Source organism: Gracilinanus agilis, chromosome 4, assembly GCF_016433145.1.
Source record: "Gracilinanus agilis isolate LMUSP501 chromosome 4, AgileGrace, whole genome shotgun sequence".
Taxonomy (NCBI): domain Eukaryota; kingdom Metazoa; phylum Chordata; class Mammalia; order Didelphimorphia; family Didelphidae; genus Gracilinanus; species Gracilinanus agilis.
In genome coordinates, this window is record NC_058133.1 from 176,370,052 (window position 1) to 176,387,512 (window position 17,461).

At 40.3% G+C, this 17,461-nt stretch overlaps 1 protein-coding gene across 1 annotated transcript; it reads right to left on the reverse strand.

The window, feature by feature from the left end:
• Positions 1-695: 695 nt before the first annotated feature.
• On the reverse strand, positions 696-15,482 carry PRR11 (proline rich 11). The gene is made up of 9 exons (XM_044676350.1): positions 15,337-15,482; positions 14,590-14,743; positions 14,250-14,372; positions 11,877-12,188; positions 5,807-5,905; positions 5,251-5,363; positions 4,066-4,125; positions 3,882-3,978; positions 696-758 (listed from the first exon to the last, which is right to left on the reverse strand). The coding sequence occupies exons 1-9, from the start codon at positions 15,480-15,482 to the stop codon at positions 696-698; spliced, it is 1,167 nt and encodes a 388-aa protein (XP_044532285.1).
• Between the last annotated feature and the right edge of the window lie 1,979 nt (positions 15,483-17,461).

A 17,461-nucleotide genomic window follows, 5' to 3' on the forward strand; every position in this document is an offset into this window, starting at 1 on the left:
TCTTGAATGGCCCTGAACCTGGTTTTATGCTTAATGACAGTTCCCTCTGTTCTTTGGCTAAAAATACAGGTGAGAGAGAGCCTTGAACCTAGAGCCAGGTTTAGAGCTCTTGCAGCCACTGGGAGGAAGCATAGTAGAAGAAGCACAATACCTATTGGGGGTTCTCCAAGAAATTTCCCTTTGGCTTCTTGAACATGAAATATGAAAATTATGGGGCTGCTAGAGCATGATATTGAGCTAGATGATGTTCTGCACAAGATAGTGGAAGAAGTGTGTTCCACCTTTTAAGGCCATAAGGCTCCTATCTCTTATTTGTTGGATAAAGATAGTTAGGACTGCAATTCTTCTAATCTTTTTATTGGTTCGGGTGGCAAATGTAGCAATTAGAAATGACTGTTCTTAAAATGAATGGGATCTAAGTCACTTACTCAAAATATCCTATCATGACAAATTAGAGGAAGGACATAAGATATTCAATTAAGCTTTACCATCTAGACAACCAAAGGCAAAGAACTAATATCCTATTTGGACATCTTGACTAACTGAAATAACAGGACAATATTTAGATCTATAATTTTGACTATATAAACACAAAATGGATGAATCACGAGTTTCTGGAATCCTTAAAAATGACACTTGAGCACTTATCTATTTTAATATTTATCTTCAAACTTGACCCATCATTGTCATCAATTTTACTCATCAAAGCTGCTTGTGGAAAGTAATGGAGCTTGGGATGGGCTTTTTGGGTGAGCGAGCTGTGGAAATTAAAACAAAGTACCAATTAGAATTTGATTTATGCGGTTAGATAAAACAGTACAATGGGCTAAAGGAAGAAGGAGTGTCCAAAAATGTGTCCAGATGTCCAAATGTAGCAGAATTCACTCATGTTCATTAAGTTTTAAGATCAGCAAGGGGACTTTTGAGAATTCAAAAAGTCATAGGATTAAGAACTTGCCAGCATCTAAGACAGTGGTTCCCAAATTTTTTTGGCTTATCGCCACCTTTCCAGAAAAAAATATTACTTAGCCCCCTGGAAATTAATTTTTTAAAAATTTTAATAGCAATTAATAGGAAGGATAAATGCACCTGTGGCCATCACGGCCCCCCTAGATCACTGCAGCGGTAGCGCCCACTTTGGGAATCACTGACCTAAGAGATGAAGTCTAGATCCCATCATTTTATAGATCAAGTAACTGAGGCCCAAGATCACACAGCTAGTGAGTATCAGAACTAGGACTTTAGGTGAAGTTTTGCCTCCAAAATCCTTTCCAGTGTATCATGTTGTATCACAACCTGCTATTTGCATTCCTAATGACTAAAAGATGAACATTCAAAATCCTATTTAAATGATTGCATCTGAAAAGCCATTATATAATCAGATATTAACTTCATTCATAAAGTCTTTTTCTATCAGTGTTTGTTTACTGTGTAGCTGATTGAACATTTATGATTAGAACAGGTGATTTTTAGCCATTTTAGGTCAAAGAGATAGGATGTCTGTCATATATAACTAATAAAATGAAAATAATCTTTTGGGAAGAAAAGTTATGATTAATTTCTTCTCTTAAATGCTTACTTTCTGTCTTAGAATCAATACCAAGTATTGCTTCCAATACTTGGAAGGGGGTAAGGGCTGGGCAATTGAAATTAAAAGACTTGGCTAGGGTCTCATAGCTAGGAAGTGTCTGAGGCCATATTTGAATCTAGGAACTCCAAATTTTCAGGCCTGACTCTATCTACACCAAACCACCTCACTGCTCCTATGCATCATTTATATAATCCTACTTGAATGATGTGTTCCATTTTCCAACCTTCTCTAACCTTTCTCAGATGAAAATGATCTTTTCATCATAAAATTTCTCATAGCAACTTCTTAGCCTTTTTTGAACTTTTCATTCTCCCTTGTATCAAAACTGCTAATGAAATTCCTCTGGAAATTATTTTGTATGTATTTTGTTTTTTTTATTTTCTATGTACATGTAAGTTCCTTGAAGGCAGAGATGTGTGTAGTGTTTTTTGGTGGTTTTTTTTTTTGTCTTTGTATCACCCATACCCTGGGATAGAATAGATATTGAATAAAGCTGGTTGAATTTAAGTTAATTATGTATTTGTCCTCTCCCTACCCTCACCTCCTTAGGAACAATTAGGTGACTCAGTGGATAGAGCACTGGGCCTGGAGTTAGGAAAACTCATCTTCCTGCATTCAAATCTGGTCTCAGACACTTATTAGCTATGTGATCCAAGACAGATAATTTAACTGTTGGCCTCAGTTTCCTCATTTATAAGATGAGCTGGAGAAGGAAATAACAAATCATTTCTTGTATCTTTGCCAAGAAAACTCCAAATGGGGTCACAAAGAGTCAGACACAAATAAAACAATTGAGCAACAACTCTCTCTTATACTGTAAGATCCTTAAGAGCAAGGCCCATTGCATGACTCTCTCTGTAGCCCTAAAACCTAGTATAATGCCTTGCACCTAATAAATCAATATGTAAGCATTTATTAAGCCCTTAATGTGTGAGGGATGTTGCTGAATGCTGGGGAAATAAAGGTAAAAAACCATTGCTGCCTTCAAGGACTTTACTTCTTTTTTTTCTTAAAAAAATTTTTTTTTAAACTCTTACCTTCTGTTTTAGAGTTGATACTATCATTTCCAGGGCAGAAGAGTGGTAAGGGCTAGGCAACTGGGGTTATAAGTGATTTGCCCAGGGTCACATACCTAAGAAGTGTCTGAGGCCAGATTTTAAACCCAGGACCTCCCATGTCTAGGTCTAGCTCTCTATTCATTGAACCACCTGATGGCCCAAGACATTACTTTCTAATAGGGCACATATGCACATAGATAACAACTGTCCAACACAAGAGGCAATATGAGATTAGAGGGCAATTCAGCAAGATTTATTAGATGCAACAAAGGCAAAGGGGAGACCCAATTGCCAAGAGAGTTAGCAAAGGGTCCTGATTGGGCAGAGGAAGAAATAAGTTTTTATGGGGTGTGGGAAAGATGTGGTGTAGGGGATTAGGTAATCATAGAGAGAAGGAGCAGTGAGGGAAAGAGGCCTGACTCCAGGAGAGGTGGCTGCAGATTCCCCTGGGTTGGGGGGAAGTGGCAGGGGGCATAGTGGGGAGATCAGAACCAGAAAAGATGGCTGCCAAGTCTCCTGGAGGGGAGTGGAGGCAAGGAGGAGCTGGGATGGGGGTGGGGAAGGAGGGGAGATCAGCACCAGCAAAGATGGCTGTTGTCTCCACTTGAGTGAAAATGGGTATAGCCCTTTATAGGGTGGTTGTCAGGAATGAGGTAACCTGGATTGCCTCTATTGATTCATTGGATGGTCTTAAGGGTGGGAAGTCTTGGGCTCTTGGGGTGGGGGAAGTTCCCAGACTACTGGTCAGTCATGTGGGAGGTCATTTGTCCAGGCCTGACTTTCTGGGAGGGAGAAGGGGGAAGGGGTAGCTTGTTAGCTGCAGTAGGGATTAGGGGAAGAGGGGTTTTGGTCCCATGTTCTATCAACAGCTATTAAGTTCCAGGGGCAGGAACTGAAATTAGATTTTCTTGACTCAAAGTCTAGCACTCAGAGTAAATGCATCATGAGTATTTATTGAAAAAAATGTCTAAGTTGTTTTATACTACTCTGCTGAATTTTTTCCTTTATTTTTGGTTTGCTTTATTCAATAGATGTTTACTGAATACTTATTGTGTATCTCCTTATTGATCAGTCAAACCTCCTTCTTGTTGACCATCTAAAGACAGGGAAGACCTACACAGGGGCCTAGAGGCTGGCAAAGGTGCTGTTTGGAAAATGTCCAATGGATTGTAAATCTGAGTAAATGAGTTTAATAGAAAAGTGGGAGAGAATGAATATTTCCAAAAACTTGCCTGAAACTTTCGCCGTAAGGCCTTGGTCATTATTGGGGTCAACCCTGTTCCAGTTTCCATGTTTTCTTTATTGATAAGAGGGGTTCCTCCTGGACTCCTGCAAAGGAAAGGTATCGAAAACACATTAAAAGCTATTTTTTAAACCAGCTTTTCATATGTGTTTAAAAAGCACAAAGTATGTTACCTGTCTATGTCGACTTTCTTAAGAAGTCTTCTTAGATCCACTCGTCCTTTGCTGGGAGTGCTGACAAAATAAAGTCTTAGTGGTTAGGTATAGTAAATTGTATTCTATTTTCTAAATAAAATAATTTTTTCCTCTACTTTTGATAACAACTTTTTCGAAAGTGTGGTGCCTTTCATCACATTAAAAAGTAAATGGTTTGGGGCAGCTGGGTAGCTCAGTGGATTGAGAGTCAGGCCTAGAGACGGGAGGTCCTAGGTTCAAATCTGGCCTCAGACACTTCCCAGCTGTGTGACCCTGGACAAGTCACTTGACCCCCATTGCCTACCCTTACCACTCCTCCACCTAGGAGCCAATACACAGAAGTTAAGGTTTTTTTTTTTTTTTTTAAAAAAGTAATGGTTTGCTGGAAAAAACAGAAAGTAGTCTTGAAGAAATTAGGCTTAGACCAACACCTTACACCATAATGTCACAATACACAATACATTCTAAATGGATACATGACCTTAATATTAAAGATCACACTATTAAAAAAAAGGAAAAGAAACAAATCATGTCATAACTTATGGGTAAGAGGTAATTCTTAACCAAACAAGATAGAGGCAATTACAAAAGATAAAATAGATAACTTTGATTACTTGAAACTCAAAAGCTTCTGCACAGACAATATTAATATATCCAGAGTAAGAAGAGAAGTGGTCAAATGGGGAAAATCTTTGGATCAAATTTCTCTGATAAGGGTTTGGTATCCTAGATATGTAAACAATTAATAAACATATATAATAGTCACTCCCCAATAGATAAATGGTCAAAGGATATCAACAAACAGTTCTGAAAAGAACTCCAAAATATTCACAACCACATGAAAAGAATGCTCCAAATCACTAATAACAAGAGAAATGCAAATCAAAACAACTCAGAGTTTTTACTGTATACTATGCAAATTGGCAAAAATGACTCCAAAATAGCAACAATCAATATTGGAGGAGTTGTGGAAAGATAGGCATACTAATACATAGTTGGTGGAGCCCTGAAGTGGCATAACCATTTTGGAAAACAATTTGCATATGCAAAAAAAAGTGACTAAAATGTCCATATCCTTTAAACCAGAGACTTCATAATTGGAACATATCCTGAGGAAGCCATTGGTAAGAAAAAATAACAATAAAAAATTGCCTAGATCCTTACATGATCATATTTGCAATGTGAGCGGATGGAAATTTGGATTGAGGTTTCAGGGCGATACTCTGAAGATCGGAGACTGTAACCAGTGGCTTTCGTTCCTTCATCAATGACAAGGTCTTCAAATGCAAAAGGAAAAATTACCATCAACATGTTGAAAGATAATCTTGCTTATTTTAAATGCAACAAAACTAACTTGTTATTGTAGGTGTATTCTGTATGAGGTGCATCAGTTACCTCACAAATCAGTTTTTACCCCACGCTTGAATGTAGATCAGGGCATCTTTGGTTATTCCAGCAAAATCAATTTAATGCTGGGTGAATAAAACTACATTTTAAGTGAATAGTATAGTAATACATAGTTTCAATGAAGAGATTCAGACAACTGAGATTAAGCACTAAATACCTTTCCCTTGATGCCTTCAATGGACAAAGAAAGCCTGATTGATTTTTAGTCCAGTGACAACTGGCTTGAGAGCAGAAGCCGAGTTCACGGGTGGACGTGTGTGTCAGGGGGCTTTCGGGGAGGGAGAGTGCATGTGGTCACTCATTGCTACTTTACCTTATTCCTAATATTAGAACTCTGTGTCTTCTTTAACTTCACATTGAGCAGGTCTTTAACAGTTATCTGCATGGGCACATCTTGTTTTAATGGTGCAGCCTGAAAAGACAAGGAGAAGTCTGATTTATCACACATAAGTGGAAACCATTTGCAGCTAGGTTTTGAGGGTGGGGTTACATTTCAGTAGCAATATGGAAGGAAGCAAAAGTGTGAGAAATAATTTGGCCCCTAACTCTATTTTAATGGACTCCCTACCCATCCTAGATCAATGATTTTGTCAGTATTATCCAGTTTAATGTGACTCCATTGGGGTAGTGATTATTTCCTAGATACTTCTTTTAAGGATAATCAACTAATCTTAAAGCATAACATAAGTAGGAATAATTAGATGTTGAATAGGTTGAATAGTGGAATAGGTTCTTTCCTCTCATGTTAAACTTCTTAACCTTTCAGCATGAGTTATTAGACCAGAGAAGAAGCTCTCAGCCTAGGCCTGAACATTTAAGCACTAAATAGTAGAGATGTCACAAGTTTTAGGGAAAATTCCCAAGATATAAGAGCCCCTCCATCCTGTGTCACTTCCTCTTCATGACCCCTTCCAGGCAGGTCTGGACAAGAGGCTGGTCCTAAGAACTAGCAACCCTTACCTGACCATATCAGCTCAGGGTCTGTTGCTAGGGTGCCGAGGGACCATTACTAAAAGTGGTGTTGTGAAAATGGGGTGCAGATGGGCTGATTGCCATAAAGGTAGGGAATAAATGAGCTGGCTGCCATGTTCATACCCTAATGTTTTGGACATACTAAGAGTTTGGAATCCACTGGTGAAGTAACACACACTACTGCCTGGACTGACCAGGCATAGAAGGAAAGTGCTGGGCACTGAAGGGGATAAAAGCTGTACTCTCAAGAAGGTAAGGGTGATTTCAGACCATCAGGAAGGTCTGGGATCCAATTTGTTGGAAGAGACCAGGTTCTTCTAATAAATAGTTATTGGCTCAGATCTCTGCATCAGTTGTTTTATTGGAAATTGGACAAACTTCTGGTGTTATAGGAGTTCATGTTTATTCTAAGAATTTTTGCAAAAGGATCTGCTGGACCAAGAATAAGAGCTTCATTTGACTTGGTACCCAAGTGGATAATAATAAGCCATTTCAAAAGGATTGACAGGACAGCTAGGTGGCCCAAAGGTTAGAGAGCCAGGCCTGGAGATGGGAGGTTCTGGGTTAAAATGTGGCTTCAGATACTTCCTAGCCCTATGTTCCTGGACAAGTCACTTAACCCTGGTTGCCTAGTCCTTACCTCTCTTCTGCCTTTTTTTTTTTAAACCCTTACCTTCTATCTTGGAGTCAATACTGTGTATTGGCTTCAAGGCAGAAGAGTGGTAAGGGTAGGCAATGGGGGTCAAGTGACTTGCCCAGGGTCACACAGCTGGGAAGTGTCTGAGGCCAGATTTGAACCTAGGACTCCCATCTCTAGGCCTGGCTCTCAATCCATTGAGCTACCCAGCTGCCCCTTCTCTTCTGCTTTGGAACAGATACTTTACATTGATTTTAAGATATTAAGTAAAGGTTTAGACAAGAAAAGGTTCTGATCTGACTCCAAGGCTCTAATGGTAGCCACAGTGTACAGGACATTTTCTCAGCAGCCACAAGAACAAAAGTAGCTAGAGACTAGCGGCATCATTCTGATTATTCCAGCTTTTGCTTCAATTATCCAGAAAACTGCCTATATTGTTTCTATAGGAGGCTGTGTCACAACAATGACAGGCAAGAAGATGTACATCTGAGGCAAATAGTCAGATGTTCTACCTTCGTCATAGAGACTTCTGACACCACAGTAAACCAAGTACATTTGCAATTAGAAGGTAGTAGATTGAATAGGAATCATTGATCAGTAGTCAGAAAGAAAGAGACACAGAAAGAGAGTGACAAAAGGGAGAGGGTCTGTGGGAAAGAGACAGAGACAGATACAAAGGAGAAAGAGACAAAGATGGAGAAGCAGAGAGAGTGGGGGAAAGAGAAAGACAGAAAGGAGAGACAGAAACAGAAATAGAGGAGAGAAAAAAGACAAAGAAGAAAGAGATGGAGAAAATCAAGGAACTTCTATTTCAATCCAATAACACAGGCACATAATAAGAAAATAAAGAACCATGGAACAAAAGCCAGAAAAATAAATAGTTTCTGACTGTATTTTGTTGGATCTTTCCACAATGTATTTTCTTATACAAGAAACTGGAAAAGCCCAAATGGGTTTCAGAAGGATTTCAAACTCAGAGTGCATTTTCCTAAGGAAACAAAACCATAAATGATGCCTAGATTCCAAAGCTATTGATCCAAAGTCTATTAATCCATGTGCTGGATGGTAAAGGTGGCAGAATTAGTTCAAGTTCATTGGGGTCAGGGATGGGCAAAACTATGAAAGAGTATTTCTAATCAAAAGATCATGGATGTAGAGCTTCAAGGGATGTTAGAGACCATTTAGTCTAACCTCTTTTTATAAATAAGAAATCTGAAGCCCAGAGAAGTTAAGTGACTTGCCCAAGGTTATACCTGTAGTAATCATCAGAGATAAAATTTGAACCCAGGCCCTAGGACTACTGACTGTTCTTTCCACTGTGTGAGTACTGTGCTAGGCTGTGTGGGAATACAAAAATCATTAGGATACAACCCCTGACCTTACAGAACTTACATTCTAGCAGGTCAGAATACCTTAATTTCTATAGCTTCTGTAAAAGAAATCAGTTTTGGTATCCTCTAATATGTTCATATTAAATACATCTCGGCTGCCTCAAATTATCCTATCCAGAAATGTTGCTGGGGTCTCTTGTGCTGTCTGCCTGATTTTCTCAAATTTAGACCATGAGTTTGGACAGCATAATTTTTCTCCATGATTTTTATTAGTGACTTTCTCGCCTGTTTTAACATTAGGTATATTGGAACTAAATTGAGGTCCAGTTCCTCCCAGGCTACTGGCCATGGTGTCATCCCTTCTGTGTTCCTGGTCTCCTCAACAAACTTAGCCCTATCATGGTGTGACAAGATCTCCTCCAACACATACCAGCAATCTTCAAAGTCTGGATCATGGGCTTTTATGAATGCCTTAAAGATCTTAACAAACTTCCCAGAATCATTGTGGAAATTTGGGATCTTTTTCTTTAAATTTTCCACATCCTCAAATCTAAACCTCGTATGTTGCTTCACATGGAAAATGCCATCGTCACGTACAATAGGAAGATTGCAAAGGGGAAAAGATTAATAGGTTTTTCACCTTTGCTTTGTACCTGCTGTTCCAACTCAGCCTTAGATGTAACACTTTTGCCAGAAATTCCTATGTTTGAAAATTTAGCCACATTGCCAGTATTAGGAGGACCAAGAGGTTGACCAGAAACACTACCATTCTGTATGTATAATTTCAAATTATTTAGTTTGATCTTCAATAATCTTAACATCTGCTTAGTTTCAGAATCCCTAAAACACCAGGTCACTATGATCTTAAAACAATACATAATATGGAAGAACATCCACTGTAACTTATACACGAAATAACCAGTAAGGATCAGGATTGGCATATGTGATAACACATCTAGGATATTAATAGTTAAAATAGGTTGTGCTATTTCAACATCCATCATCCCCCTAAAATACCTGGGTATGATTTTGAACCACAGGTAAGGGAGAGCCCACACTCCTTTCCACAGTGTCAAAAAGACATAATCAATCCAATCTTCAAATAACATTGTTCCCATCATTGCCCAAACTAACCAGCCGTACACAAAATCAGTGTTATTATTAGCCACAATTCCTGACTAATAACAATTAATAAAACAATCACAAGTACAATTACAATCAAGTACAAACAACAGAGAACAAAACACAAAAAAATTGGTACAAATCCCTTTCTCTGGGGCTACTCCAGGTCTAATAGTATTTTGCCTTCCCACAGAGATTTTATGAATGACCTGGGGTGGGGGCTGAGCAGCTCTGAGCAGCTCACCACTGGTTAAGAACTTTCAGCTCACACCCAATGGCTGAGCTCCCTCATAGAATGTTCAAATCCCCTCTGACTTCCTGTGTGGTTCTAGCAGCCCAAGAGTACATTTCCTGTCTGTCTCTCTTACCCAGCTGTCTGGGAGTAACAAACTGTAAAAGATGGGGCACCAGGGATGTTAAATGTGACCTAAATGGTTTGTGGGTCCACATTGGGTTGAAGGAGAGACAGGACCAACCAGGATAGGGAGACCAGGGCTCACTGCCAAGTTGTTGTTAACTGACAGGAATGGCAGTTAGGCTAACGGTCACCCAGCTCACTCTAGGCCAGGGTCTATGGAACCAGCAGGCAAGGTAAAGGTTTTTAACAGTTTAATTGTGAGTAACTAAATAAAGATGGGATAGGGGATTCTAGAGTTGAAAACCTAAAGGGCAAATCACAGGGACAAGGGGAGGACTTGACTTCTCTAATCTAACTGACCTAAGCCAGGCAGGGCCCAAAGGAGCAGTACTGGAGTCACTGGAAAGGCTGCTTCAAACCTGGTTCCAGCCAGGTTTGGCCAACACAGCTAAAGGGCCTGAGGGTGGCTTTGGGGCTCACGATTATCCAAGGATGATCACAGGATGCCAAGAGCCAGAGTGGTCCAAGGTACCCAGGTGGAGAGAGAGTGCTTGAGATGCTGTCCACCAGATCCCAAACCCCTTCTCCACTTGGTGCAGCTCTGCAGGTTTTGTCCACTTGCTGAAAGCCTCCACTACTCAGGATCCCAGGGAATCTGGATGCAGGGTTTCCTTAACTCTGAGATCTCCCGGGCTAGCAACAGTTTGTGCCAACCACTAATGGAGTCTCTCCCAGAGCACAAGCCCTACTTCCTGCTCCTTCATTCCATCTTGGAATCCTCCAGCCCTTCCTGCTAGGTCCAACACTATTGCTAAATAAATTACTAAACAAACCCTCACAACACTTCTTAAAAAGGATTTTCACACAATTCCTTCCTCATTGTAGAGAGGTAGGACTGTAGATGTGGAAAGTTATATACATTGCCAAAAAATAGAGCAAAGTGAATGTTTTGTTACATAGAGGGTTTCATTGCAGTAAAGGATATATTGAGGGATAACAACAATTTTTTAAAAACACAGTGTCAATAAAACATTAACTTATTTATAGATTTCTCACCTACATTATCACATTTGAGTATTTTAGCCCCGAAAGATAACTAAAGCAGCTGTTGTCACGTGAAAAATGAGGAAACTGAGGCACAAAATAGCTAATTTATTTATTTATTTATTTGTTTGTTTGTTTTTAACCCTTACCTTCCATCTCAGAATCAATACTATGTGTTGGTTCCAAGGCAGAAGAGCAGTAAGGGTGAGGCAATGGAGGTTAAGTGACTTGCCCAGGGTCACACAGCTAGGAAGTATCTGAGGCCATATTTGAACCTAGGACCTCCCATATCTAGGCCTAGCTCTTCATCCACTGAGCCACCCAACTACTCCTAAGTTATTTGTTTTAGATTACAAATGAGAGAGCCAGGACTAAAACTCATTTCTAGCCATGGAAATTCTATTTCTAATATAGATGTCATTATACTACACTACCTTTGCACATTCTATTTAGCTGGACAGTTATATCACCTCAATGAAGGTACTTCATATTATCACAACTTCATAACATTTCTCTCTTAATATCCACTTCTTTATTCCCTTTCTGCCATTATCTACCAAAGGTCTGATCTTAATTTGGGTCTTATATAGGTTTATCTCCTGGGAAGAGAAGGTAGGGATCAACTGACAGAATTATCCCAATAAACTCTGCATTTCTTTTTCTTTAGGTAGGCAAATAAATTGGCCTTTTGGATTATAAATGCATGAAACATGTGGGTCAAATCCTTAGGGCACAATCATCTCTAAATGGATTCTGAAAAAAATCAAGTTTGCTGAATTCAAAAAGCCAGAGAACCTTGAGCCAGGAGTAAGCTCCCAGAAGAGGTGCTCTCCTTTGTGACCCATCCCGAAACACCCAGTATGTATCACATCAGTCACCCTTTTTGTGAAAAAACAAAATCACTGCTATTGTTTCCTACCTGAAGAGTTTTGATGCGATCAACTTTTTTGAGCAACAAAGGTGCTGAGCGTAGTGGAAGAGGCAGAGGTGGTGGTGGTGGTGGTGGTGGTGGTGGTGGTGGTGGAGGTGGTGGAGGTGGAGGAGGGGTAAGAGAAGGAGGAAGAGGAAGAGGAAGAACTGTAGGCTGCTGTTTCGCTGGCAGGAGTATGGGTACTGATTCTCGAATAGTGGTTTGAGTTTGGGCAAGCTCCTCCAGAAGTTGAGCCCCCAAGTGACATGTTTTGTGCCCGTCCTGGCACACGGAATGCTCTGAGGAAAGCGTCTGAGAGGTCTGAAAGAAAATGTGATTAAAGTTAATAATAACATCGAGAACTTACATAGCACTTATGATGCATCAGACACTGTGCTAAGTGCTTTATAAAGATTACCTCATTTGATTTAGTGAATGAATTTAGGCAGAAGGGCCTAGGACATAAGTTTAAGACTTTGATCAACAATTCAAGAATGGCTGCTGTTAGCAGACATGGTTTATTTTTATTAATTATGGATTTAGTGATAAGATGGTTAAATGCCCAAATGAAGCTAATAGTTAACTATATCTAATAAAATTTTAACCAGGATGAGGAAGAGACAAAGGGTTACAGGGCAGAGCCAAGGGATGATTTAAAAGAGATGTCATGTGGGGGGACAGCTGGGTGGCTCAGTGAATTGAGAGCCAGGCCTGGAGACAGGAGGTCCTGGATTCAAATCTGGCCTCAGACACTTTTCTAGCATTGTGATCCTGGGCAAGTCACTTAACCCCCTTTGCCTAATCCTTACCACTCTTCTACCTTGGAACCAATACTTAGCATTGATTCCAAAACAGAAGGTAAGGGTTTAAAAAAAAGAGAGATGTCATGTGGCCCTTTGTCAGAGAATTGGAGAATGTTAGAGTAGAAAGGAGGGCTTATATATATCATCTGGACCCACTCCCTCATTTTAGAGATATGTTATTTTCAGTTCTAGTTATAAATTCTGGGATCTGAGGGAGGCTTTCCTCAGATCAATGAGTACAAATTATTTGTTTATGAGATCAACTCTGAGACTAGAACTGTCTCTGACTAGGGCCTGAGGTCCATAGGTGTCCCTGACTCTGACCACTCTCCAGATCTCCCTCCTTCTCCTACAATTTTTTGTTTTGTTTTAAACCCTTACCTTCTGTCTTAGTATCAATCTAAGACAGAAGAGCAGCAAAGGGCAGGCGATTTGAATTAAGTGACTTGCCTAGGGGCACATACCACAGCTAGGAAGTGTTTGTTAGCCAGATTTGAATCCAGATCCTCCCAACTCCAGGCCTGGCACTCTATTCACTGTGCTACCTAGATGTCCCTCGCAATTTATTTATGCATGAAATCAAGTTAAAATGAAAATCAAGGGTGTTTTAGAAGGAAAAAAACACAAAAGAGCATTTTTAAGAGTGTGTGAAGACAGGTGGTTCCACACATGTGGAAAATATCCATAGCAACACTTTTTGTGGGATAGAACTGTAAGGAGAGTTGGCTTTCATCAACTTGGGAATAGCTGAGCAAATTATAGAATATGAATGGAATGGAACATTATAAGGACTGCTGAATAGAAACAATTCAGAAAAAAATGGGGAAGTTATATGAGCAAGTACAAAGCAAAATGAGCAAAACCAGGAGAATAATGTACATGTATAGGAAAATAAATTCAAAAGGCTTCAGAACTCTTATCAGTCCAGTGACTGATGGTAGAGCATATTGCTTGACACACAGCAGGCACTTACTAAATGATTGTGGCCATTGACTGATCGAGGCGAGTCATGCCTTTCCTTCTCAGCAGGAGAGCTTAGTCTCACCTGCTTGGAGATCTATTAGGTATGGACCTGACTGTCCAACTGCTTCACTAAGTCACTCACTGTCCAGTCATTAAGCACATTGTCAACAGGTATGTTTACAACTTAGAAATTCTAGGACAGAAATTGATTTGTAAGACTTCAGTACTATGGCCAGATTCCAGAGGACCAAAGATGAAGGATGCAACATGCCTCCCAACAGAGAAGGGGTGGGCTAACTGTGCAGGAAACACATTTTGGGGTATGGCCAATATGGGAATTTGTTTTGTGTGATTATGCATATTGATTACAAAGAGTTCTATTTTTGTTATGCTTTTTTTCCAATGTGGGGAAGGAAGGGGAAAAATTAATGTTTTATAAATTTTAAAGAGGAAAGGAATTGAACTAGGCTAACTTATTCTAAATATAGTATCTTCGGTCTGTGAAGCTATGTATTGATATTTTCCATTACCTGACTAAAATCTAAAGGGGACTATAGCTCGACTTCTGTAAACAACAAGCAGAAATTGTGTTTTAGACATATGACTTGTTACTGACCTTCAGTGCTTCCTGGAGCTTGTAAAATTCATTTTCCAGCTTGTAAACCTGCTGTTTGAGCAGGCCAAGTTCCCGGAAGTAGATACGGGATGGAAACAGGCGATCTTTCCAAATCTCTAAATTCTAAAGCTCAGAAAGAAACAAGGCTGAATCCCAGGAGCATGAAGCCAAAAGTGAAACAAGACAAAAGTCTGGCATACTGAACATTATTCTACAACCGAATGCCTAAAAAATGTTCACATTTCATGTTGTGATCTCCTATGATTAAGATTTCGGAGGGTCATTTATCTGACTCCACACATATAGGGAAAACTAGAAACAAATCCAATCGAAACCATACCTGTGTAATACTGCTCTGGCAACAGTAATAGAAAGACCACACCTTCTTTGCCAAGAATTTCACTGGATTCTTCACACTGGAAAATGTGACACTCCAGGCTAATGTTGGCCAAATTTGGCCACAACCTCTATTTGTAGGAGGGGCATCTATCATCCTGTAGGGGTGAAAAGAAGGAAACCCAAAGGTATGCTGAGTGCAGAATATTAGTCCTGAATCCTACTTCTACAGACATATCTTTACATGAGCAGTAGAATAGGCACAGAAATGTTCTAAAGGGGTTAGGGGTACATGAGAGAAGTCAAGGGAGAAGAGAGATGTAATTCTTTTTTCTTTTAATCTGTGCCTTCTGATTTAGAATTGATATAGTTCTAAGGTAATAAGGGGCTAGGCAATGGGAGCTAAGTGACTTGCCCAGATCACATTTGAACCCAGGACCTTCTGTCTCTTGGCCTGGCTCTCTATCCACTGAGCCACCTAGTTGCCCTAATGGATGTAATTCTTTTTAAAGTTTCACCCATCCCTCCCAAAATTGCTTTTTAGCTGAGAGTGTATCCTTTCCTCCATCTCATAGCTGTCCATTCCAGTCTTTTTATCCATGCCCTTCTCTCCCACACTCCCTGCTATGTTTATCAAATCCCACTGACAAGCAGTATTAGACTCAAAGCCCTCAATCTGGGGTATTCTCCTAAGTAACACAAAATTCTAACTAAATAACTACAATTTCTTCTACTCTGAATCAGGGCTTACCTTTCAGGTGAAGATAGAGTTGGAGATGATGAAGGAGAGGAAGGAGGAGAAAGAGGTGGAATGGGATCAGGGGGACAAACTTTTCTCTTTTTGAATAACATTCTGGCTCTCAACTTCCTTCTTCTCCGATATTTGTGCTTGGTCATTTTTTCTGTGGAAATTATAAATAGAGATTTAAGCTGGGAGGGAAGGAGGAAGAAGAAGGCTTTTTTGGTCTCTAAACCTATTTATATAGCTTTTATTTACTTTACCAAGTTGATGTAACTCCTCTTGACTTCTCCCTACTATGCCTTCATGACCAGAATTCCCACCCTAGGGTACCTCTATCAGTCTTGACTAATGATTGCCTCAGTTTTTCACCATATCCAGGTCTGGCTATAAGCCACATTTCCCTACACTCTCCTTAAAACTGCCAGGATGGTTCCGGGTTAAGATGGCGGCAGAGTAAGAAGCAGCTCTAAACCTCTCCTGACCGAAACACACAAAACTCCTCAAGGGGACATAAAAACAAGTCCAGACAAATGGAGGAACCCCACAACAGGGCACAGCGTGGAAGGTACGTGGAATCGAGACATTTCCAAGCTAAAAAGGGCTCTCACTCAAGCGCGAGCTGAGCAACCGCCCCACCCCTACCCCCTCCACACTCACCTATAGCTCTGAACCCAGCTAAAAAGAAATAGAGCAAGTTTGGGGCACCCATCGAGTCATCAGCAGCTCCGGGACCTGTTCCTGAGAGCAGCAAGACTTAGGACCCCATTAAGTCAAGAACGCACGCGAAATCTGAGCGCACGTGCGGGAGCGGACTCTGGGAGCGGAGCGCCGGCTGAGCAGAGGCGTGGGTGCCGGCTGAGCAGAGGCAAACACAACCAGGAACTAAAGCCTAAGTGGGGAACCAGTGCAGACGAGTATACGACTGTGGAAGTAGCTCCCTGAGACTTGTAAAGAAACCTCCTGCAGAGGTTCAAGCAAGGGAATCCACCAGGGGGCTTGACCTTGGAAAAAACTAGAACTCAGACCTCAGGAGCCAATAGATTGGGAACAGACACTGAGAGCGAGGATAAACCTGAGAAGCTGCTGGGCTAATGATGGCTAACCAGTTACAGGAAATTCAGAAGAGAAAGAATAATAACAAAAAAAAGAAGTCTTTAACACTCGACAGCTTCTACACAGAGAAAATCCAGACAACCGAGCAAACAGAGGAGGAGAACAAACAACCATCCAGACCCTCCCCAAATAAGGAAAACTCCTCATAACCTATGGAAGAGTTCAAATCTGAGATTTTGAGGAAAATGGAAGAGATCTGGCAAGAAAATAACAGCTTAAAAGGTAGAATCTTGCAACTGGAAAGCGAGGCTCAGAAACCAAATGAACTGATAAGCAAATTGAACACAAGAAATGACCAGATTGAAAAGGAATACCAGAAGATTATGGCCGAAAACAAGAAGATTATGGCCGAAAACCAAAAGATTATGGCCGATTACCAGAAGATTATGGCCGAAAATCAATCCCTAAAGGCTAGAATTGAGCAAGTAGAAACTAATGATCTCTCAAGACAACAAGAACAAATAAAACAAAGCCAAAAGACTGAAAAAATAGAAGGAAACATGAAATATCTCAATGAGAGAGTGACAGACCAAGAAAACCGGTCTAGAAGAGACAATTTGAGAATAATTGGTCTTCCAGAAAAACCAGAAATTAATAAAAACCTGGACTCTATACTAACAGAAATAATTCAGCAAAATTGCCCTGAAGTCCTACAACAAGAGGGCAATATAGACATTGAAAGGATTCATAGAACACCTGCGGCATTCGATCAAGAAAGGAAAACACCAAGAAACAGCATTGCAAAATTCAAGAGTTTCCAAGCAAAAGAAAAAATCTTACAAGAAGCCAGAAAGAAACAATTCAAATATCAAGGAGCAACAATCAGGATCACACAGGATCTGGCAGCCTCAACACTAAAAGACCGCAAGGCGTGGAATACAATATTCAGAAAGGCAAGAGAGCTGGGCCTGCAACCACGGATCAACTACCCATCAAAATTGACTATATATTTCCAAGGGAAAGTATGGGCATTCAACAAAATTGAAGAATTCCAGGTATTTGCACAGAAAAGACCGGGGCT